Raw genomic sequence first — 25286 nt, 5'->3', positions numbered from 1 at the left:
AAAATAATACAAAAATGTACATGTAACTAACATAGGTATCAGCTATGAATATGAAGTAATTTGTGTTGTACTCTTGCCTTAGAAATTTTATAATGGGCTAGAGCACTGTATTTAAAATGGAAAGAATAAGATTTTTAAAGAAATGTTGGCAATAATGTACCCGAAGTATGTAGCTGACAATATTACGACATAGAATTGATATTTTCTCCATGTTGTCTCAATCACAGTTAGCAGCAGGTCTAGTAATATGTAAAATAAAAATCAAGGAGTCATTTTATAAAAATTTATTCACCAAAAAATAAACAGAAATATTTATAAATAAGTAAAGTATATAATACAACTACAAGCAGGTCATCATCTGTAAGGTGCACATGTACAGTACAATTGAAATTTAGTTTTCTAAGTGGAAAATTCTTTTGATAGGATTACATATTAAAATATTCAATCAGCAAAGCAATATCAAAACAGGTTCAAAGGTTTTATTATTAAAAAATTGTGAAACTGTCTTAAGCCTAAGCATGCAGTTTGTTCACCTCAAACAACACATAGTAGACTGATAACATACTTCTTAACAGCTGACTATTAAGCCCTGAGGCAATATTTGTTTAAACTTGTAGGATTTGTTAGGTAAAGGAGTTGACAAGCATGTACATGTATTTATATGTTAAAAACAGGTGAAGACCATATTAAAATCTAATTGGTTAAAAGTAACTAGCATGTGATTGTTTTGGTTGGGATCAAAACAACGTTACTAAAACAAAAATATTTTTTAAAAATACTATTTTAAAACAAAGCTTATATTAAGTGTAAGTTTCAATTACTTTGGATGAGTCATTTAATTAAATTTGTAATAGAACTAGACTAACAATAATAAATCTGTGCGATCAGAAATATTTTTTACCAATTGTTTTTGTTTACTGTAATTTCATGCTTTTAGCTTTCTCAATGCTATGATCCCAACACTTGTCTAGACCAGTTGGGAAAAAAAGACGGGAGAGCAGGGGTGGGGTATCTGGGTGAAGCTTACTGTGATAGAAGTACTACTTGAATTTAAACTACAGGGCTCAATATTCCTCAAGCCAATACACTAATCACTGTACAAGAGAAAGGCTTATGAATATAGGTTTCATAGCTTATCTATTGTTAGTTTCAAACTTTTGAGGACCTAATTCTCTACACAAGGTATGAAGGAGACTAATTCAACTTATACTGCCATATCTGTCAAGTACAATTTCTTTCCCTTGTGCAATACCAAACAAAATAATTAATCACAAATAATTAATTAACTAATTGTTGATTCTTTTTATTGATTGTTTTGTCAGGAACAAGAAATAATTGTGCAAAATTTTAACTTGACTGGGTTTGGGAGAAATAATGTTTGATATTTTGGAGATTTGGCACATCAGCACAATTAGGATATGTCGTGCCCAGAAAAAAACTTTTACAAAAGTTGTACCAGACAAAGTGAGTTGATATAAGCTTTGTAAAAAAAAGGCAGTATACAATATAACATCACAATTAATCACTGTACATATGAGTAGAAGTGGCACATTTGACAACAGCATTGATGAGCTTTACAAAGCCTGTGTCTTTAGGCTGGTCCAGGCCACGCATCACTCTTCTTTTCATCACGGATACAAATTCTCTGTTGCTAAGTTCACCATCGTCTTCGAAAAAAAAAAAAAAAAGATATAAGACTATTGTATATTAGATTATGCCAATTGTATGTGTGATACATTTTGATGTTTTGAGCATCTAGTCTGACAGAAGGATGAAGCCTAATTGACCAATATATAAGATCAATGGCACTCACAGGTTGGTTTTGTCGATTGACCAGTGGTCTTAGAATAACTAAAGCTGACTCTTTTCAGGGGCTTATCTGAGAATAACATTATTCTGAGTGTTTTCAGTTGTAGTACTGGTATTAACAAATGTTATTGTTAGGTTGCATGGTTTGCAGTGAGAACTGTAACAAAATCATCTCAGCGTTTTTAAGGTGCTGTGTCCCTACAACCAGGACATTAATGGGCTGAGAGTAGAGACAAGACATCACAATTAAGTGTGTCAAGTAGGCCATGAATTACCAAAAATTGAAAAATTAATTAGTGAAGCCTTTTCTTTTGCTATGCTCTTAGTATTCTAGAATTATAACTAAAATAAAAATAAGGCTAGTCTTCGAGTCCAAAGATTAGTGAGGAATGCAGTATTTCCTGTGGCTGCGCAGTCCCAGCTGTGACCTACATATTTTGCAACAGCAAGTGTAACTAAAATCATTGTAAACCATATTCATTATATGAACATTCTACAGTACAAAGTTTTGCTAAAGTATTAATAATAAAATCTAAACTAACATTACCGGTATATATGTAGTTTTTGTGATTTAACCAGATCAGCAACAAAACCTTAGCTAAAACAGATGTTCATACAGCTTTGGTACCGTATTCAATTAGTTTTGCACATGATTTATGAATAAATCAATAGAAAGTTTCAAAGTTGAGTCTATGTCAAGAGACTTACTATTTTCATCAAAAAGTGTAAAGACAACATCTATCACATGGTCCGACAGTTCAACCATAGCCACTGTTTTGGCAACATGTTTTAAGGTTTCTAAATAGAAATAAAGGAAATCATTATATATATTTTAAAAAAAAGCATTCAAAAAATAAAAAGAATCAGATGTCAAGAGAATATTGACTAAATGGCTGTGTGTTACCTTGATCAATAGAAACCCCTGCCAAGTGGTAAAAACTTAGTGCTGTGTCCACATCATTGATGCTCTTGAGGAATCTCCAGAAGGCCAGATATTCTTCAAATGTGATGCCCTGTAAACAAACAAACAAACAAACATAGAAGGTATTAGTTGTGATAACCAAAATCTGTTTGTATCTAGACTGGGAGTTTTAAATTGCTAAACAAAAAATGTCAAGCCTAGGCCCCAGTGGGTATATAAATAAATAATTCAATGGAAATGTCTTCGATTCTGAAGATTAAGCAAGCAACAATTTATGAAGAGTAAAATTTTTTTTTTCCTTTTAAAATGTGGCTTACTTTCGGATCCTCTTTGTACTTCCTTCTGACTCTCTTAAGCATTCTGGACTTTTTGCTATCAGGTAGACCAGCATAAGTTAACAAAACACTACCAAAATCTCTTTCAGATATGAGATTATTTTCTGCATGTCTGTCAAACTGTTCATTACAAAAAAAAATTATGTTTAACTTTCAATAAAAATAGATTTAGAGTTAATTGATTATGAATTTGTTTTCAAAGCTAAAATTATTCTCAATGAAAGACAAAAATGACCTCAATCTTGTTGATCTCTCTGTGCAACTGTCTCTGAAACTCTAAGAACTGTGACACAGTGAGTTTCTTTTTCCCATCAGTACCAAAGAAGTAAGAGGATAAGGCTGAGCTCATGCCATGATCCACACTGCCAGTAGTACTGTGATTCCTGTGCTTCATACCCACTGATGTTTGGTTGCGGATGATTTCTTGCACCTTTTAATCGATTCAAAAAAAAAAAAGGACTGAAAAAAAAAAACAACAACTACAAAACATATCATTGTCACTTCTGTGACCGCACTCTATTCTGCAAAGGCCCTGCAGTGTCATTAACTTGAAAACTCAATGTAGCTCTCCAAATCATGGATAAAGAGAAAATAAATGTAAAAAAAAATGTTCATTTTGTTGATAGGTTGAAATAAAGTGGAAATTGACCTACTTTACTGAATTCTTCACTGTCTACTTCTCCGTCGCCATTGAAATCAAACATTCGAAAAGCTATTTCAAAATTCCTTGGAGGGGCTGAAAATATTGATGTTTTATTACAGAAGAAGCATAGGAAATGTAAAAAAAAACAAACAAAAAAACAAAACATGATCAGCTGTCACTGCAATATAGCCAAGGCTCTGAGAGGTCCTTTCAGCAACATATTGAGACCTATGTGGTTTATTTTATTTTATACCTGGCACTGCACATGTCACAAGTATGGAGATTTTTAAAAATAGGAATTTAACATCAAGATTAAATTTGTTTTCACTTTAAGAATAAAAAGCTGGTAAATGTTAACTTTTGTTTATCTTCTTGAATAATCAGCACCTATGTATGTGTGTTCTCCAATGCTATATGTGAAAGGTTTTTATTTTCATTCATTATGCCAAAACTTAGTCAGGTACTGGTATCACTTACTAGAAAGAACAGTCAGCAAGAAGATGTAGTCAGAGAAAGAAATGAGCCCTGTCTGGCCAAACTTGTAGAAAATGCTGTCTGGCTCCAGCATACCAATTGCATCTTTGTCTTGTCGCTGCAAACAAAACAAGACTTGCAGTTGAAGGACGGAACAAATCAACAACCTTCAAACAAAAGATGGGATTGTCAAAATATTTTCCACACAAAAAAATGTTTCAAATGCCTTAAGTAGCATTAGCTAAAAAGTTATATGGTGTTAAATAATGTAACACAGCTTGGCAATATTATTATTAGCCTCTAAATATTTTGTTTCTTTTAAAGAACTGAAAATAGAAGCTTAAGAAAACACAAAATAAAGTGAATTCTAGCTACAAGATAGCATTAGATCAGGCATGCTGCTTACATAACATTGAATATTTCTTTTGTACGACAATCAAATTAAAATAGAATGAGAACAAAAGATGAAAAGCCAAGTAATAAAGTAAAAATAAAATATAGATGTGAGTCTAAGCTCAGTTGATAGTACAGCCTGACAATCACACAGTTAGACTTAGTTGTGACACGCTGGGACAAAGTGTAGAATGCTAAAGAGAGGTAGTACTATTTATTTCTTGTTAAGACTTTTTCCCTGGAATAAACCAAACAAAAGCTGCAAAAAAATCAAAATTGAGATTTCACTAGAGCTCTACTTGAGTCACATGGAGAGAAAAAGTCCTTGAAAGACATTTAAAAAAAAAATATTATTAGTCTAAAAAAATTTGAAGGTGACTAAAATCATGACTTATCTACTGATACAATGTAGTGTTAATAGAATGGAAGAAGAAATCTGTCTTCAGCTGACTGTTAATATTGTAAAGCACTGTAAAGCTATTAGCCTCAAGGGAGGTTACACAACAAACAAATTTTTAAATATTTTTTTACCATAACATTATAACCCTAAGATTTGTTGAAACATTTTTTGTTGTGTGTTAGCTAAAAACTAATCAAATAGAAAAGCATTTCCAATGTCTTATTACTGGTTATTTAATTATGCTATGCAGATGTTTCAGTCACACCCTCGAAATGAATCCAATTGAATAGGCTGACTTAATGGACCGAAAGCATGGTGTACTCAGTTTAGAATGGAGAATGTTCAAACTAGCCAATAAAGAAGCAAAGAGTAAAAGAGAATGTATGGCAGCAACACAAAAGTCTCTACAACACTTGGGAAGTTCATAGTGCAGCAGAATGAGGCAGGCATAAGTTAAATTGTCTAGCAATAGAAATATTTGGATTCTGATTCATTTTTTAGACAAATAATATCAGAGGTGAAACAAACAAACAACTGTTGTTGCTGTAGTGCACGTATACAATATTATTTTAAGAACTATACATTGTGATTAGTGAACAGTTGGATTTTCTAATGTAGACTAGTTCTCAAATGGAGGAAACAAAAGCAGATGATTCTAATTCTACTTAAAGAAATACAGTTTTGATGACATAGCCTACAGACTATATCAAGATGTACAAAATGGGCTAGCAGAAAAGAAAGAATAAAGATTCCCAAATCTTTATTGAATCAAAATGTATCAGGTAACAATTAGTACTTATAGAATGAAATAGCCATCCACACACATTCACATTGGTAGCCAATTCAAAATTAGGATCATATTTATTGAGAAAGTTAAAAAATTATGTTCATTTTTAATTGATAATTCTTAAAAAAACAAACTAATTTATTTACTATCTTTACATTTACAATTAAAACAATCCTAAAAAGATATATATATATATATATATATATATATATACATACTTATATATATATATTTTTAATTTAATGACTTAAAGTAACAAAAAATCTTAAGAAGTTATAAATTAATAATACAAAAAAAAAAAAACAACAACTGATGTATCAGTGTATAAAAGAAAGCCTTGAAAGCAAACTAATTGAAACATTTTTGTCTTTAAAATGCAAGAGTTTCATGCTACTGAACTAGAAAGTTGCTGATGATCATTAAAGTGAGGGCTTCCAACAGAACGCAAAGATGGCCATGTCAAGAAAAACAAAGGCAAAGTTTCATTAAGAAAGACAGAAATCTAAGCAGCTTATTACCTTCGTCTCATCCTAAAACAAAAACAATAAGGAGCATTGAATTGTTTTTGCCCCAGTGAAAGTGCTGAGCATGTACATGGTTAGTTTCATCCAAGTCATTCCATTCAAAATAACAATACAATAAAGAAACAAACATCCAGACTCAACCAAAATCTATACATTCAATAATCTTGAATGATATAAAAATAAAAACATAATAATTAGATATATGTGTAAAAAAAATATGGTGAGCATTATATGAGTTCAATTGTGCTGATATGGTATATATAAGAGAATTGATATTATAGCACTGATCAACATATTTTGACATGTTACTAACATAAAATTAGTCCTTTCTTTTAAATTGGAATGTGTTGAGTTTCAATATATGACTGTTTAAAATTGGTTTGATATTTTTTTTGTAAATCAGGAAATGTATTAAAAGTCTGTTTGTCCATTGTAATAATATAATCAGCCTACAACCTGTGCAATCAACTAATAAGGTACTTAATAATTATTATTAATAATAAGACAATAATTATTGTCTTTAGTACAGCTATTGGAAGCATCTTTCAGGTGTCCAGAAGTAGTCACTCAGCTTAACCAAGACAGGATGGGTCACAATAAGGACGCAGAAACTTATTAACTCTTTATGGGAGACCTAGATGGTAGTCTGATGCTAGCCTGGTACCTAGTCACTGCTAGGCAATGTGGTTGGTACCTGGTCACTGCTAGGCAATGTGGTTGGTACCTAGTCACTGCTAGGCAATGTGGTTGGTTCATGTCAGAGCTGATCAACATTTTACTATAGTTTCTTCACTTTCTACTCTCAATGTCTATTGTACTCTAGTGCTGCTATTTCATGCTTATTTATCATTCGTTCCAGCACCAAAGCTTTGAGCTCAAATTGTGCACGTTTCTTGTAGTTAACAGCACAAACAATACAAACTAATTTTTATTCCTCTATCAATCTGTAGCATGGAGTTAATCATCTTTGATGAGCTCTCCCTTAATTTTTGCTTCCTTGACATTTCTCGATGTTTCCATAATGCAAACAAAAAAATATCCTATCATTCTCAGCTCATTTTTGGAGAGAGTTGTTGCAGTTAATATACAAAGTAAAACATATGTAGGTGTTTATAGATCAGATTCTATTTTTTCAAGGTTATATTTGTGCTCAGACAACCAAATGTAGATGCTTATAGATCAGAGCCCACATTCTATGTTTTCAAGATTATATTTGCCTTTTTTTTAAGTCTGTGACAATGTCAGTGTTGATCAGTGTATTTAAGTCTGTAACAATGTCAGTGTTGATCAGTGTATACAAATTATCTAAAAAGTACAATATAGAAAGGAAGTATAAATTGCACATGAAAATGTACAATTGCGCGTAAAGAAAAAAACTCTGTCCATAACAAAAGATATGATTAAAGTATACAAGGAGAAAACAAATGTACAGATCACTGATCCATGAAACTGTACCAAAAGATGTGTACTTTGGTGATCAGACATGAAAACACAATATCAATGTGACTACAGCAAAAAAAAAAAAAAAAAGTAGACTTTAGAGAAAACAAATTGTCAGTTGACATTTTCTTTTAGAAAAGTCATTTCATTCCTTAAGATGATTAAATGTTGAGAATGATTAATATGACTTCTATAAGTTTTATCTTCGTCAAGATTGTAAAGTGTGTAAGAGGGTTTAGAATTAAGCCTACAAAGAAAAATGTTAAACATCTATAGACTCCTTTAAATCATTTAAAATTATTGTTTTTTTTCCACATTTATTCAAGTTTTTGTTTTATATATGTCCAAAACAGAAAATTAATTTGATCATTACTTGTTTCCAAGGGAGGAATCTTTTGGTGTAACATAGTTTATAATTGAAAAACATTTTGTTAAAAGCTGTTTATATTTTTGAAAGATTCTCAAATGTTATGATGACTGTCAGCACTATCTAGGCCACAAACCAGAAGCAATAACATACACACAATCAGAATGTAAGTCATCCAATTTGTATCTCATTTGACATCTTTGGGTGAAACATCAAATTTATGTTACAAATGTTGCTTTTTGTCTTGGTAACATGCTATTTTGAAAACTAGGCTTGATGAATGCATTCTAAGCTCCTGTGCTGTTTGTGCTAAAAATTATTTTTTTTATACTTTTTTAATTACTGCAGTAAATACTTTGCTAGTGCAAGCTGAACATTTTTTTAATTTTGATTTTTATATTGTTAGTGTTTTAGAAATAAATATTGTGGTAGTTTTAGGTAAAATAATAGGAATCAACAAAAATATTGTTGACAAATTTTATCTTCTTGTAACTCTAAATCACATGACATTATATATTTATATGTTATTACATTTGAAAAAATGCCTAATAGAATATATAAAAATTATTTTAATTATGTTATAAGCATGCTCACACTTGCATTAGTCCCTGGATCAAACATTTCATATAGGCTTTGGATAAATTCGGTAAGTTAAGATATACTAAAAACTGCAACAACATCAGAGCAAAAGTGTTATCAGAACACTGAGGTTGGGAGTTTGAAATAGGTGGTTGTTTTGTAAATTACTTCAGAATGACTCTTTTCTTTAAATACATGTTTTGTATACAAGGTATATTAAAAGGAGTACTTTGTAAGAAAATTAGCTGTTTGGCAAAACATGAACAGGAAGCAATTTGATAAAGATGAATGGACGCCACTCACCAAATCGTCTAAGCTATCCTTCTATTATGTGTGAAGATGTTGAGAAAATGAAATTATAGAATAAAATGACCATATACATACATATATATATATATATATATATAAATACAAGTTCGTCAAACACAGAACAATCAGATACACTTTGTAAGTTGCACAGCTTTATATGTATAACCAGTACATGAGGGCCATAGTGAAGAGTGAAGCGAAATTTTTGAGAGCTTGTGGGGCAGATAATGTTGAGCTTCACTGGTTATTATTACTGATTATAAACAAGAGTGTCATGTTGGTAGTACAATTACCAACCACTTTTTTTCTCCATAACTTATGTCTGGTATTCATTGGAAATGGATGTACTTGGGGTTTTCCTAATTATCCACCTCCCCCCAAACCCCTTACTAATGTTTGATATTTGTTGGAGATAGATTTTGGGCTTTCCTAAATATCCCCAACTGAAAAATCACAACACCAATTGGTATTTTATGCAATGCAATAATTAGCTCCTTTAAAGTATTTACAAAGAAAGCTTGAAGACCAGCACAATAGGAAAGTAAATGCAAAAGTTTATGCAAATTTCCTTTTCAAACTTTATATTCTCAGAAAGCTGATTTAGTATTATGCCTAAAAATATGTTAGTCAAATGTATTGTTTTGATAGTATATAAAACATGTTTAAAGACATTTAAAAATAATTGTGTTCAATAATAAAATGTAATTAAACAGGCATACTCTTTTTTTTTTTAAGTGACTGTGCCTAAAGCAAACTAAGTTGAAGAAATGTAAAAACATGATTTCTATAGCAGAATTTTAAAAAAATTAACAAAAATATACATTAAAAAAAAATATGTTGTCAATAACTTCATGAATAGTTCCAACTAACTGAAAATAACTTTTCTCCTGATAAACTAACAACATAAACACAATAATATGCATTGCCTGTAGCAAACGCACAAAAAAAAAAAAAAAAAAAGCCTAGGTTGATGATGGGGCTCTTCCTGGATTAGTATCAATGTAATGAGGCAGATTTACGTAATGTTGACTTCCAAAAAAAAATGTTTTGTAGAAATTAAAATAAAAAAAGCATTTAGACATTTTCATTCACAGTGTCGCATTCCAGATCGGATATAAAATGGTAAAACATGGCTATCAATACATATTTTTACAATGTTGAAGAGCAATGCTACTTCAAGACAATTGGTGGATTGGGTGTGCCGTACATGTGTGATTAGAAGTTATTGCTGTGAGCTAAAAGGGTCATCATGGTGCGAATAGGTCACCTGCAAAACATAGTGTGGAAGTATCTTACAATTTCCTTCCCATGCAAGGGATTTAGGTGTGTATCTAAAAGGCACATCCTTGAACACAAAGAGACACTACCAACAGGACAATTATTCACAATGATACAACTATATAGATTCAATACATAACCTTTAGGAATGGACATCTCTAGTTTAAGACACAAAAAAAGGAAGATAAAGAAAAAAATTACTTAAATCCCTTGCATTAGAAAAACAAACAACTAATTAAAATGTTTGTTTGTTTGTAAAATGTTTTATATGTTTCGGATGTTCCTTCAGAGTTGAATTACTTCCTAGTCCAAACCTCCCGCAGGGCGATGAGGGATGGGAGCGGGCAGGGTTTGAACCCTGGACCATCGATAAATCTGAACGACAGTCCAGCGCGCAAACCGCATAACCAGGCAGCCATTATGAAGTAAGAATAAATAAAGATAATCCTGTGGCACTACTTGTGTCTTTAAGACATGGTCATGGTGAACAACTCGTGACAACCTCAAATTGAACTAATATACTGGAGTTTTATTTAAAAAATTTGAGTTATACCAGACAAGATAATTTATTAAATGTATCATATGCTCTTGGTAAGTCTGGTAAATATAATACTAGAAACAGTTAAACAGTCTGCTTTGGTTTCTAAAAAACAAAAAAAACTAGAATGAACTTACAACTCAAACTATTGATGTACTTTTACAGTTAGTTATTTCTGTAGTAATTAAGATATTCTACCATCTATCATTGATGGCTACATTTCCTAAATATATTGTTGGCCAAATCATCTACCCAGGTCTTTTCTTGAGTTTTGGCTGCACTAACTATAAGCCAAGTTCAAAACAAAAAACAACAACATATTAGCAGTGACACAAAATTAATAAGCATAAAACATTTTGAATCCAATGATAAACCTTCACCGTTTAGTAAGTAAATATCATCTTAATTAGACCCAAAAATATTAATATATATGATAGCATAAAATTTAGCTTTAAACCTAAATTAATGCAGAGCATTTAACCTTAAACAAAACCCCAGAATTTCATAGAATACTAGATAAAACAATTAGATGATTACATATAACATTACAGCCAAAAGCAACAGAAATGTTCTTTATTTATTCAAGTGATGGTTATACACAGTCTGAACAATATATTACAACTGTTAACACAAAGCCTCTCCCCAAAACAACCGCATGAATGTGGAATGTCTGTGAGCTAAATTCCATAAGCTTCACTTATTGTTCAGAGCTTTCGGTGCTTGCAAAAAAAAAAAAATATGTCCAAATATAAAAAAGTTTTTCTTGTCCAATAGCTTCATTTATTAACTTGTTTTAACACAAATAAAAGTGATATCAATATTTAACTATTAAACTGAGAACTAACTGGTTGTAATGCCAAGCTGTTCTACACATTTGATGACTGAGCTATCAATAACTCATTTAAACTCAAGAAGAACATTTCCATTGTACTACAAACAACTTATTCTAAAAAGATATAAGGAATTGATGGAATGATGAGCTGATAGCTTAGAACTGTCAAAAGATGTGCCTTGCTATCAAGGTAACTTCATTAGTTTTTGTTTTTTAGCGGCCCCCGAAAGGGGAAAAGACGCTATTAGTTTTGTGCGAAATGTCTGTCCGTCTGTCCCGTTTAGATCTCGTAAACTAGAAAAGATATTGAAAATCCGACATCACAATATTTTATACCATTCAAAGTTCTGATGCAACGGCTACTTTTTTTTTTCTGAAAGCGAAAAAATCTAATTTTTAAAATCAGTTATGCAAGCAGTTTTTTAAAGAGAAAAAGCTAATTAGTATGCATTATAAGTTAGACCTAAACTAAAAAGAATAGTAATCTAGTAAACGTCATTTTCGTGAACAATTTTTTATTGCGGAAATGCTGTCTTTTTTTTTTTTTTTTTTGAGCATTCGAATAAGAGATTGATCCTTTTCAAAACAATTACATCTATTATAAAACTTCTGTTAGGCCAGGAGAGGCTCGGTAGCTGAGCGGTAAAGCGCTTGGCTTCCGAACCGGGGGCCCCGGGTTCGAATCCTGGTGAAGACTGGGATTTTCAACTTTGGAATCCTTAGGTGCCTCTGAGTCCACCCAGCTCCAATGGGTACCTGATATTAGTTGGGGAAAAGTAAAGGCGGTTGGTCGTTGTGCTGGCTACATGACACCTGCGTTAACCGTAGGCCACAAAAACAGATGAATACATCATCTGCCCTATAGACCACAAGGTCTGAAAGGGGAACTAGTTAGGCCAGGTTCACATCTAACTTTGCATTCACTTGCACCTATCCTTTGATCTGCTGTACCGTTGGGGCACTACACAAGATCTGTCAACCTTCTTTCTCCATTCTGATCTCTCATTTGTCTTTGATATAATTTCATTTGGATGTTCTTTCTGAAAATATTGAAGCCTGCCTGGGTGGACCACTTCGGGGGCCGATTTTGAGTTTGTGTTTCCACACAAACTGTCTTTGTAATCTTGTTTCTACTATTGTTATCTAGGTAACTTCATTAGTTTTTTTTTTTTTTTCTACTTCTTTGCTGACTAAAAGAAAACATATTTCAACAGGTTTGGTATAGACAGAAGAGCAACCTAAAGCATAAAAGACAAAACAAAAATGCTTCCCCATAATTATGCCATGGAACTAACCAAGAATATGACAACCATTAGTTTCACTAGATTCTTGCTGTCACTGACCACAATATTCTCATGCCAACTACTGGATGCTAGTCAATACTACTGTGTTATTGGAGCAAATTAGTTTTCTTGGTTAATGTGATGGTTACTTTTTAGACCATATGAACCTTTGAAAATAGCTTAGGTAATATACATTGAAAAGAACATAGAATAACTCAGTGCACCATCAGAGTTAAGACAATCTTACTCATTAAACACACATTTTTTTTATGTGAGCTCTTGATATATTTATGAAAAAAAAAAAAAAAAAAAAACTAACCCAAACAAAACAAACTATAATGTGAAAAAAAAAAGAATGACTTTTTTTTAAATAGCTAACTTTTATACAAAATGGTCCGATTGTCTAGAGAATTTTGCTACATTAAATGTACATGTTAATTTATAGCCAGATTATAAGATCTACCTGAATGTAATAAACGTCTAGTATATCATACAAACAATATGAAGTAATAAGATTTAAATCCAAGTCTTAAAATCTAGACACACTTTGAAAGTAAAGGTACATTAGAGTGGATTGAAATATGTTGACTGCTAGGAATAGATAACAGTTCTCAGATTTTTCCCTTTGAAAGAAACAATCCCAATGAGCCAGTCTTGCCAGGTACATACACTTCTAAAATATCATAGCATTTTATGCTTTTGCCAATGGCTGGCTTTTGGTATGGAGCACCAGAAAGCCATTAAATCAATGTTTCCCAAACTGTGTTCGGCAGAACCCTGAGGCCTTAATAGGTGTTCCAAGAACTACTGAAATAATTAATTAGTAGGCCATGACGTGAATTAATCTCTCTAAAAAAAATAAGCAAAAAGTTCCACTAAATACTCTGTGCGAAATGTTCTGTCAAGGAAAATGTCTGGGAAATACTTAATTAAATTATCAAATAAGCTTTTTCCTAACACACAATTAAGTTTAAGGCAAATATTCAAAACCTGTATGAGCATAGCATATTATGGGATATACAAAAAAAAATTAAAATGAGAGAAAGAGAGAAAGAAAAAGAGAGACAGAGGGTATTCATATTATAATTTTTTTATGCTTATACAAAAGCTATTTCTGGCTTAAAGGTGTTCTGTATTGTATTGAATCAATGTGAACATTTAGACAATTTAAAATAAAAATAATTGAATGTCGCATTGATTATATGAAGAAATCACTTACTGTTGGATCAAACTTTTTAAAGCTGTCAAGCCCAAGCCCTGTTAAAACAAAATAGAATGCAATGTTTGAGGCACAAAAAAAATGTTAGCCGATCTTTACTACATAATAGTTTAATAGAGCAAATAGTGCAAAGCTACCTTCAGGCTGTTTAATCCCAGGTGTAATAGAACGAACAAAATCTTCAGGAGTCATAAATATTTCCCAGTCTCCGTCAATATTTACTTTAAGTGTAGCAAAATATCTAAAAATTTTGTCTGGTGTGGAATATGCACGGATTCTATCTTCATAGCCAATGATCTGAAAAGGAATTGTTTTAAGAAAGTCACATTTATAATATTTATGAGAAAATAATGTTCATTTTAACTATTTCATTGCCTAACATTTTTAGGGTGGAGGGTATTTTTTTTTATTTACTTCTGAGATGTCAGGTCAAGGTTTTCACTTTTTTTTTTTTTTTCAAAAGGATAAAAAAATCCATCTGTTGTATTCACATTAGAATTGCAAATCAAATTTTTTTTATATTATTCAATTAATAAAGATGTTATTACCAATATCTAAAAAATGATTAATTGCATTAATAGATGTTGTTTCATCTTCTGAGTATGCCAGTTAAGAATTTTTCTGCTGGCAGTATTTCCAACTATAGAAACTAAAATATTGTTTTTTTTTAAAGGACATTTCAAAATGTCTTCACCAATGAGATTCTACTTGATGTTCCCATGTCCAATTGCTCCCAAGTCACTCTTTTGAGGACTTTAGAATGGCAAAAACAAGCCACTATAATTTTTTTCTTTAATTATAAGACAATATTTTGAAAAGTAAAGCAGTGATGATTAATCCTATAAAATAAAAGTTGAACAGATTACCCTAGGGCTGATGTCTGATGATAAAGATAATTGGACTCAACATGGTCAACATATCTGAAACCACTTTAGTGAAGTGTGTTCAGTGGAAAGTGTGTTTTAGGATCCCTTATCCCCATACAAAAAAAATAAACCTGCAGCGGAACATGGACAAGTTCTTCCACTCTCAAATCCTTGACCAGTATCATGCAAGACAGAAAATTCTGACAATATATGGTCTTTTTTTTTTTCATCCTCTCTAGAAGGGAAGCATGGTCGAGAGGCCAAGTGCGCTTGAACTTGGCTTGGCTTGGCTACCTAGAAGGGGGCCCGAGGTTTGACACCCGACTCGGGCAGAGTTGTGTTTACTGAGCGCCTAAAGGCAGAACGGAAAACCAACTCCTAGATACCCCCTACCCCCCGCCAGTCCACAAATGAGATTGGACCAAAAGCGCTCTGAGCATGCTATAAGCATGAAAGTAGCGCTATATAAAAGCTATAATAATAATAATAATAATGACCTGTTCTTCTCATTTTAATTGCCACTATTTGCTACCATGAATCTTTAGGGTCAGGTCTTTTCATCTGCCACCATAACTCTCAGCCCTTGTTTTGTTTTACATGTTTCAGATGTTCCTTCAGAGTTGAAGATAGTTTACTTCCTAGTCCAAACCTCTGCAGGATGATGGGGGATGGGAGCGGGCAGGATTTGAACCCTCGACCATCGATAAATCCAAATGACAGTCCAGCGCGCAAACCGCACGACCAGGCAGCCAGCCCTTATATGACTTGTCCCAGTTATTGTACCAGAGTGTCTGTTTCCTCTCACAGACTTTAGCTCAAACACTTTCACAGGTGGTACAGGTTCCAGAAGCCAAGTGGCTTGTTACCGACCAGACTGCAAAATAGCATCCACACTATTTACATTCTGAACAGCATTTAAACATGCTAGAGACATTTACGATGCATAGACCTGAATAGGTAGACTATAGTCCTTTAAAGAGCCCACTGCACCCATATAGAGCGCTCTCAGTAGACCCGCTCTTGCACCCCACTTCGTTCTAACTAGTTTTTTGATGAATGCTAGCCTCTCTGAGGCTGTTTACATACATGCTGGATTTGATCGCACTGGGCTTCTCATTCCATCTAGTTTGGATCTATCCCAAGCTTGACTGCTCATTAAGAATCTTATCCTTGTGTAAACCAAGAGTAAACTAATTTGTTCAATTCTCCCACTATACAATATTATCTGCAAACAGTTGCTTTTGACATTTAAGAGACCAGGCAAGTCATTGATATGTACAACAGTACAGAACCTTGTAGTAAGCCATGCTCAAGTGCTCTTACCATATCATGGCTCAACAAATTGTCCAAAGACTTGTTTAATGAGATATAATAACGTCATAGCATTTCTACAATACATTTTTTTTTTAAATTACTTTGTCAAGCACTAACAATACAGAAGATTTAATGGGAATCTTTACACTAGAAGAATGTATTACTTTAAGTCATTAATCAACCATTGTTAGTGGCCATCAAGTAGGCCTATAATTCAACATCTCTACACATGAAGTTAACCAATCTAAAGTTTAGTTGATGACTTATTTTATTTAAAGCTGTAACTATAATTTAAAAAAAACAAAAACATATATGTCATGTAATTGTCTTACCCGTCTATCTCTAAAACCAACTTTCTTCTTCTTCTTCTTGTCCTTTTCATCCTCAAAGTCACTATCTTCAGAATCTTCATTTGAGCCTTCACTGTCTTTGACTGATGCAGCTTTGATACCTAAACTCTTCTTCCAGTCAACAGAACCATCAAACCAACTCATTCTAGTTCAGATAGATATGTACTTAAATCTTTAATGTTAATTTTTTTTCCCCTTTTATGTGTTACAAGCAGCCCCATTAAGGGGGATGAATAAATGATACCTTTAAAAAACAATAGTGCCTGATGTTTTGTGAATGAATAAAAAAAAATGAAAACCTGATTTTCAATATGTCATAAAAAAAAAGACCAAATCTGGTTGCTACACAAGTCCCTGGCCCACGAGCGTACTGACGCCATCATCCTTGAGGTACACAAACTCGGGCGTAAACTCACGGTAACTAATCTGTACAACCCCCCCAAGCATGAAATCTGTCTCGAATATGACTGTACCAATATCAACACTCACAACGTCATCGCAGGCGACTAAGTCTCAACAGAGGGGCTATGATTCAATCGATTCATCAGGACATAAAATACATGAACTCCTTAATAACTCTAATTTGTTCTGTCTGCAAAATAAACATACTCCCCCAACTTTATACCATACTGGAAATGGCAGCCAATCTAGACCAGACCTTACTCTAATTACAGCTAATTTAGAATCCCACACACAATTCCAAGTCCTGAATGACATTGGGAGTGACCATAGGCCCATATTGGTCACAATTGCCCTCTCAGAAGCCAGTGGTGTAACCCCAAAAATTCTGCGGAAGTGGAGTTACACCAAGGCGAACTGGCCAGCCTACGAGGCAATAGTCGACGCTGCCCTAATGAATTTAGCAGTGGAGGAGAGGGACGTCGATATCATCTACAATGTATTAACAGCAGCTATGTTGGGTGCGGCCAAGAGGTTTGTCCCGCGGACTTATCCTGGCGTAAGACAGAAACGCGTGTGGTCTCAGGATTTGAACAAGCTGGTCCTGAGACGTAAGCAAGCCAGGAGGCTTGCTGAACGGAAGGGTACCCCTGAAATCGGGTGGGAGTACAATCGGCTCTGTAGAGCCACAAGTGAACTGGCCCGACGCGTCCGGTCGGACCATTGAAACGCTGCCTGCGCTGGAATGGATCTTCGGGACTTCTCGAAAGCCTGGCGTCTTCTGCGAAACCTTGAGGCCAAAGACACAGCGCGAACGGCTGCCCCTCTATTGTCACACAGAGGGCCGGTCTCAACAGTAACCAAAATGGCCAGCTTGCTGAACCAACATTTTGCTAAAATCAGCAAGCTCGAAAAGAAGACAGCCATGTCCAAAGCCCTCAACAAAGAACGTAAAAGACTCGAGAGGGAGCCAGATGAGCCTGAATGCCAAGCAAAGTGTAACGCGCCCTTCTGTCATGCTGAGCTGGACAGAGCGATAGCTAAGTGCAAAAACCGAAAAGCTCCGGGGCCAGACAAGGTTACCCCTGAGATGGTAAAACACCTTGGGGGCATTGCAAGAGGTTAACTCCTGGAGTTTATGAATCGAACCTGGGCAGAGTCTAGACTGCCCGGGGCCTGGAAGAGTGCTAATATTGTGCCAGCCCTTTCAGTGGTGCAGGAATTTACCTACTTGGGTTCAACAATTGTCAGTAACCTAGACTTAGACATCGAGCTGACAAAAAGGATAGGAAAAGCTACCACAGCATTGGCAAAACTCTACAAGCGCGTCTAGGAAAATGGTAAATTGACCACAGCGACCAAAGTCCTAGTCTACAATGCCTGTGTTGTGAGCACTCTCCTTTATGGCAGTGAAAGCTGGTCAACATACATGTACCAAGAGCACAGATTGAATAGTTTCCACTTGCGCTGCCTGAGACGCATAATGGGCATCTCTTGGAGGGACCATGTCTCCAATCAGGAAGTTTTGAGATTGGCCAATATGAACATCATGTATGCTCTCCTGACACAAAGAAGATTACGCTGGCTCGGACATGTCACCCCCATGCCAGATGGTAGAATCCCGAAAGATATCTTATATGCTGAGCTTGTGGAAGGAGTCAGACCCAAGGGCCACCCAAGACTAACATATAGAGATGTCTGCAAGCGAGACATGAGAGCCACAGGCATCAGCGAAAGTATGTGGGAAAACATAGCCAAAGACCGGAGTGCATGGAGACAGACTGTGCGTGCTGGGACAACCCTTGCTGACAACAAAAGAATTCAAGCGGCCTTAATCAAAAGGGAAAAAAAAGAAAGCTGCCCTGTCCACTAGCCCTAAATCAGAGGCATACACATGTACGAATTGTGGCAAAGTCTGCCGTTCTAGAATTGGCTTGATTAGCCACACCAGATTCTGCCCCGTCTCAAGATTAAGCCAAAACCAGTGACTCATTTGGGTGCATCCATTGCCTTTCGAGACAAAAGGAGCCATATATATAAGAAGGGAAAAGACGCGACTAACGTGGAGTCCTACAGACCCATTTTACTTACCTCAACACTTGGCTAAATTTCTGAGCGAATGGTTAACGAGCGGCTAGTTTGGTCCTTTGAGAGTGCCGGTATCCTGGCGCCAGAGCAGAATGGCTTTAGGGCAGGCTTGAGCCCGATTGGCCAGATCACAACATTCGCACAGGAAGTGGCAGACGGGTTCCAGAGGTCCAAAAGCACATATGCAGTGTTCATAGACCTAAAACAAGCTTACGACCATGTGTGGAAGCAAGGCCTCTATCTTAAGCTAAGAGCCATGGGTGTGCGGGGCAAAAGATAGAATCCTTTCTGTCTGGGGGGAGTACATGTACAAAATACCAGCATTCCCTTAGCAAGCCAAAACAACAACTCAATGGCCTGCCGCAGGGCTCCGCCCTGTCCTGTACACTTTTCATGGCCTTTCTTAAAGATTTGCCTAGCTCAATACGGTTCAAAAAACTGCTTTATGCGGATGACATTGTCCTCTGGTCAACCGGGAAGAAAGCTGACCAAATTCAGGCAGCACTTCAAGCAGACTTCCATACCATCTCCTCGTATTGCGACAAATGGCAGATTTTGATAAACATTGCCCAAAACGACCTGGTCCTTGTTCAGCCTAGGGATCGACATTCTTAAGGCTCCATTCGAGCTTCAACTCTGTGGGCTGCGACTCCATTGTGAAAACATGCCAAAATATCTAGGGGTGACCCTGGATAGAAAACTGTCAATGCTCCAGCAAGTCCAGGAAGTTGAAAGAAAAGCCTCGGAGAAGTTAGCGTTACTAAGAAAGCTGGCCAGCACAAAGTGGGGTGCCAAAGCTGACATGCTAAGCACATTGTACTTAGGGGCAGTCAGATCACAAATTGAGTACAGCTTCAAGTATACGCTAGTAAAACTGCCCTCGAATCACTCGACCGAGTGCAAGCACAGGCCCTACGGTTCATTTGTGGCACCTTTCGGACAAGCCCAACAAACGCTGCTGAAATCTTAACAAACGTGGCCCCCTTACATCTTAGCAGGGAGAGGACAGTACTTACGGCCTACGAGCGCTACAAAAGGGGCGACTCTAGGCTACCCACCTCAATATTAGTGCGACAGTGGAGAGAGAGGAACCGCATTAAAATGCGATCGTTCCTCCACATTACGGCCAATTTGTCTAAATCAGCTGGGCTCTCCACTGATAGAATCCCTATAAGAAGGATTAGTACATGCCCTCCGTGGAGGAGATTGCCGTCCCCACAAATAAACCTGTCCCTGATAGGGCAAGAGGGAGCCACCAAGAGGCGACTAACACCTGCCATTCTCCAAAACTTGGCATCAATAACCATAAAATCCTACCCATCAGATTCCATTTTCTGCTATACCGATGGGTCGGTATTGAGGGACCCCGATAGATCAGGGTATGGGGCCCTTATAGTCTACTCTACCCTGTACACTTTTCATGGCCTTTCTTAACGATTTGCCCAGCTCAATACGGTTCAAAAAACTGCTTTATGCGGATGACATTGTCCTCTGGTCAACAGGGAAGAAAGCCGACCAAATTCAGGCGGCACTTACAGAACCAGACCGGCTATCTGGTCCATGCTCCATGGACGCCGAGTTAACGGGGATAACTCGGGCGTTTGAGGCCATTAGGGCTCAAATGACCCAATGCGAAAGTAGTGCCACTACTGTGGTACTAGTCACCGACTCTCGCTCCAGTCTCCAAGCTATGGGGGGGGGGGGGGCGAGGGAGGGTCGCATGTAATAGAAGAGGCAATTTGGGCCACAGATAACATCCGCCAAGCTATTGGAGCTGTCGTTTTCATGCAGTGGGCGCCTTCACATTGTGGCGTGAGGGGCAATGAAACGGCAGACGCCCTCGCAAGGGAGGTTGCTTTGGCAGCCACACACCTCGAAGCACCAAGCACATACTTACACACAATGGCACAAATCCGAGCACTCATTCATGAGAAGTGGTTTAAGTCCTGGGAGAAATCCGACAGAGCACGTGGTGTCTGGCATCACATGGGTCACCCAGATCGCGACGATCCATGGTGGCGACTGAGGAGGTCAGAGAAGTCAATTATTGCACAGTGCAGAGTGGAACACTGTCCTATTGGGGCATACTTTGCCCGGTTCCACACGAACTTTGATTCCCGATGCCGCCACTGTGGAGAGAGCGCCGAAACAGTATCGCACATCTTGTACGAGTGTCCCCAGCTCCGCGAGCTAAGGGGGGACCTGTCTGAGCAGTCACTCGACTTGTATGGTAGCTATGAGGCACTACGCCGGACGGCTAAGTTTCTTGCCAGAGCACTACTGGAGGACTAGTCCTTCCTGCTCTGATTTTTCAATAGGAGTTCATCTCAGGTGATTTAGGTTCTTAAAGGTTCATTGTTAGGCAAAACAAAATTCATGGAATCTGGGTGATCACAAAGGAAAGAACTTCATTCACAAGGATACTCTAGGTAACAATATACATTAATGATCTTTAGACACTTACCCATTAAGTCCCATAAAAAAGAAAAAAAGAGATCCCAACAGTAAGCAATAGATCTTGGTGAATCTGCTCTCTGGTCTTTTTTTATGTCCAAAATTTGTATATGTAGGAAGACATCTGTGAGTCAAAGCCAGTCTGGCACAGGATGGTGACCTGCACAATAAGTAGGTCAATCCTGATGGCTGACAAGCTGGTCTGTTCAAAAGTGATGATAGAAAGACTATATTTTTTGTCATGGGCAGGACTTGCCTTCGTAGAAGAGCTTGAACCTTTGGGTTTATCAATAATAAAGCCATTTTTTTTACCTGCGAAAATTGTTTTTAAATTTTAGTGATGAGAATTGAGAAACAGAAGATGATTAGCTTACAAATAAAGACTGTAAAGATGTTCTTTATAACAACCCATTTCCCCCTTCTATTTATTTATTTGTTCAACATACTTGGGAATTGAAATGGATATGGTAGGCAACATATTTTTAGATTTATTACATTACATTATTCATATGATTGGGATATTTAGATCTACACTACTTTTCAAATCGAACAACTATTTTAATGTACACTGTTTTTTATAGGCTGCTATTTAAAAGATGTCTATCAAATACCAAGAATAGACATCGTCAACACATAAGCTTAAATCTAAAGCTTTCCTCAATACTGCCCTAATTTTTATTAGGACTATCATAGTTTAAATAAAATCAGAGTCAGTGAGTTTGCTTTCCATCAATATCAACGGCTGAAATGTTAACATTTTCACATCTCACTAGCCTTGGGCCAATGTCGTCTTAAGAAGGTTAAATAACATTTTAGTTTTATGACTATGTCTATGTTCTTATTTGATTTATTTTATAGAAATTTCTTTTAATAAACCCTAATGCTTTGTTTGATTTTTTGTTAGAGTTAGACTGTTAGTTATGTTAATTTTATCAACATGAGGATTCCATTACTGTTACAGTGACGGCAGTTACAGCCATAGACTAATGTGATAACTCTCTTTTTAAATGTTTTATTATATACTCATACTAGATCTAGTTATTCTAGAAAAGAAATTTCTATAAATCAAATAAGAACATAAAACTAAAATGATATTTAACCTTGGTTAGGCCAATAATAGAATATATGCATCCTCTGTTTGGGACCCCTCAACTTGAGATAACATTAAGAAACTGGAACAGACACAAAATAGAGCAGTGAGATTCATAACAAACGAATATTCACACTTAACCAGAGTAACACCTTTAGTAAAATCACTAAATTTAGAAAGCCTTCAGGACAGAAGACTCAAAAGTAATTAGCAACTATACATAAAACACTACCATAATCTTCAAATAGAAAAACAAAATTTAATAAAATACTCTGAAAGACATCAAGATAAAGGCACATTCCTCGTCCCATATGCTAGGCCGAATTTGTACAAATACTCTTTCTTCCCTAGTGCTATTAGAGCATGGAATGGGTTGCCTGAGCTAGCCAGGAAAACCAGTGACTTGGCAGAATTTAAGTAATTGGTTAAAGGGAAACTCCGATAGTTTTTCAAATTTTAGTTATTGACATATTTAAATTCTGCGTAAAAAGTTGTAATAGTAAACATTATATCATTTTGTATTTAAATGCTCGGAAAATTTTATATTTAATAAATTAGACAAAAATTCTCCATGCCCCCAAAAAAACGGGGTTCTGCGAGATGTTTTTAGTTTTTAAAAACGTGACGTCACAAGTGTGCTGGCTAAATATAGATCTAGACCTATATAACCGATAAACTCTCTAGTCTAGATCTAGACCTATCGGATCGCATTTATTGTTACGCTTCACAGCTAGATCTAGTCTCCATGTTGATGTATAATCGGTCATTGTTAATAAATAATATTCTAGATATAAACCTCTATTTCTACTTGAAGAAAATTAAATATTGTTCTTCAGCTTGTTGCAGTAGTTCCAATCACAAAGATAAAATCAGCAAGTATGCTGATACAGAAATTAGTGTCTCTTTTCATTTGTTTCCAAGAGATGAAGTTTTAAAGGGAAAATGTATTCGCCTGAAGAGCAAATATTTTACAAAGGCATTAGCTAATTCCTGTTTATGCTCAAACCATTTTGAGAGAAGCAGTTTCAGCAACTTCATTGCTGTGGAAATGGGATTTGAAAAAAATTGAAGTTAATACCAGGTGCAGTACCAACAATACATTGGATTTCCAGGCCAAAGAATTCAATTAATGATACTACTGAGACATTTTAAACAACTGAAGTTCATAAATATAAATGAATCAGATTTGTGAGCTAGAAATTTACTACGAATACTAGATCTACTATTAAATTTCTTATTTAATAAGTAGATCTATCGTCTACGAAACTCAATTCCAACTTTTTAACTTTTGACCTTGGGGGTGTGTCTCGCCGGCTGAGCCAGCGTCAAGCTCTCTCATCACTTTTTCCATGTCAACCAATGTTAGGTCAAAACGGCACAAAAAAATCATATATTTCTTACGGTCAAACATACAGTCATAATTTATACACCATTAGAAATTTCTTTTAAAGTATTTTAATGATGTACTAATGATGTACTAACGAAAATTTTTTTTATCAAAGATAATTTTTTTTCGCCTCCCTATCTATAGGATTTGAGTGCACACTCGTGACGTCACACAGAAATTCAGTGAAAATCTGACTGTTTTGGATGCGCAGAAAAATTATGTCACAAAAACATCAATTACTAAGTTATTCTTGCAAATACAAAAAAAGAATAATATATTCATTATCTATAAATCAAAACACATATTATATCAAAAATTGTCAAAACCATCGGAGTTTCCCTTTAATATGCATGACTAAATGCATGATGCATAGGACGTAATATCTTCTTTTTTGAAGTAACGTCTGTATTATATAACTTAAATATAAGATAAGATAAGAAAGATAAGTAAAGTAGTGATCATAGACTGTAGTGTAGAGACTCTAGACTAGTAGTTACGTAGTAGCTTAGTAGAGTATGATAAGGACTACTAAGAAACTAATCACTAATGAGTCTAATGAAAGTGTCATACTAATCATATTCATTATGATACTTCATTACTTGAAAAGTTGATAAAACAATATTGATACTGAGGACTGAGTCATACTCATAGTAGTGTCACAGTATTATAGATAATTATAATTATAGTAGATTTTATTATAATTAGTTTATTAGTCTTAGTCTAGAATCTACTTCCTATTCTAATATTAAATATATAATAATTATAAGAACCTTAAGTCTTAAGTTTAGGCATGCGTAAAGATGCGTAATGTAAGATCTACCCTATATAGAGTCTAGATCTATGACTAGATCTAGTCTATGTATGGGAATCTATTGTTACTGGTATCAGTATAGATCTAGTATAGCTGTAGACTGTAGACAGTGTAGAGTCATTAGAGTGTAGTGACAGTCAGTGTAGATGAGATCTATCATTATAGATCTAATAATCATTCATAGAATCTCTTCGTTTTTTTTTTTAATTTAATTTTTTAAATTAACTTACAGTTTCGTGCTTTAAACGCAAAAGTGATTTTGAAATAAAACCAAAAATATTTTAAGTTTTACAGTATTGACATTTATTATGTTTTAGACAAAGTTTACAAGAGATATATTATGGGACAGAGGAAGGTTATTATTTTTGGGCATATATTGTTTTTCATCAAAACAA

General features: G+C 35.2%; 1 protein-coding gene across 4 annotated transcripts; it reads right to left on the bottom strand.

Moving 5' to 3' along the window:
• Positions 1-269: 269 nt before the first annotated feature.
• Positions 270-25277, bottom strand: LOC106067709 (calcium uptake protein 1, mitochondrial-like). 4 transcript variants are annotated; one of them, XM_056020240.1, is made up of 13 exons: positions 25122-25277; positions 21614-21915; positions 16645-16807; positions 14270-14429; positions 14133-14170; positions 8977-8997; positions 4187-4301; positions 3720-3802; positions 3302-3496; positions 3049-3186; positions 2714-2822; positions 2518-2607; positions 270-1667 (listed from the first exon to the last, which is right to left on the bottom strand). In XM_056020240.1, exons 2-13 carry the CDS (start codon positions 21904-21906, stop codon positions 1519-1521), a joined length of 1554 nt encoding a protein of 517 aa, XP_055876215.1. In that variant the 5' UTR covers positions 21907-21915; positions 25122-25277; the 3' UTR covers positions 270-1518. The 4 variants fall into 4 exon arrangements, with proteins under 4 accessions (XP_055876215.1, XP_055876213.1, XP_055876214.1 ...); XM_056020238.1 differs by lacking the exon at positions 25122-25277 and adding an exon at positions 24851-25084; XM_056020239.1 differs by lacking the exon at positions 25122-25277 and adding an exon at positions 24901-25084.
• Between the last annotated feature and the right edge of the window lie 9 nt (positions 25278-25286).

Source organism: Biomphalaria glabrata, chromosome 2, assembly GCF_947242115.1.
Source record: "Biomphalaria glabrata chromosome 2, xgBioGlab47.1, whole genome shotgun sequence".
Taxonomy (NCBI): Eukaryota; Metazoa; Mollusca; class Gastropoda; family Planorbidae; genus Biomphalaria; species Biomphalaria glabrata.
Note: the sequence above shows the minus strand (reverse complement) of the source record. Positions and strands in the feature narration are given on the sequence as shown.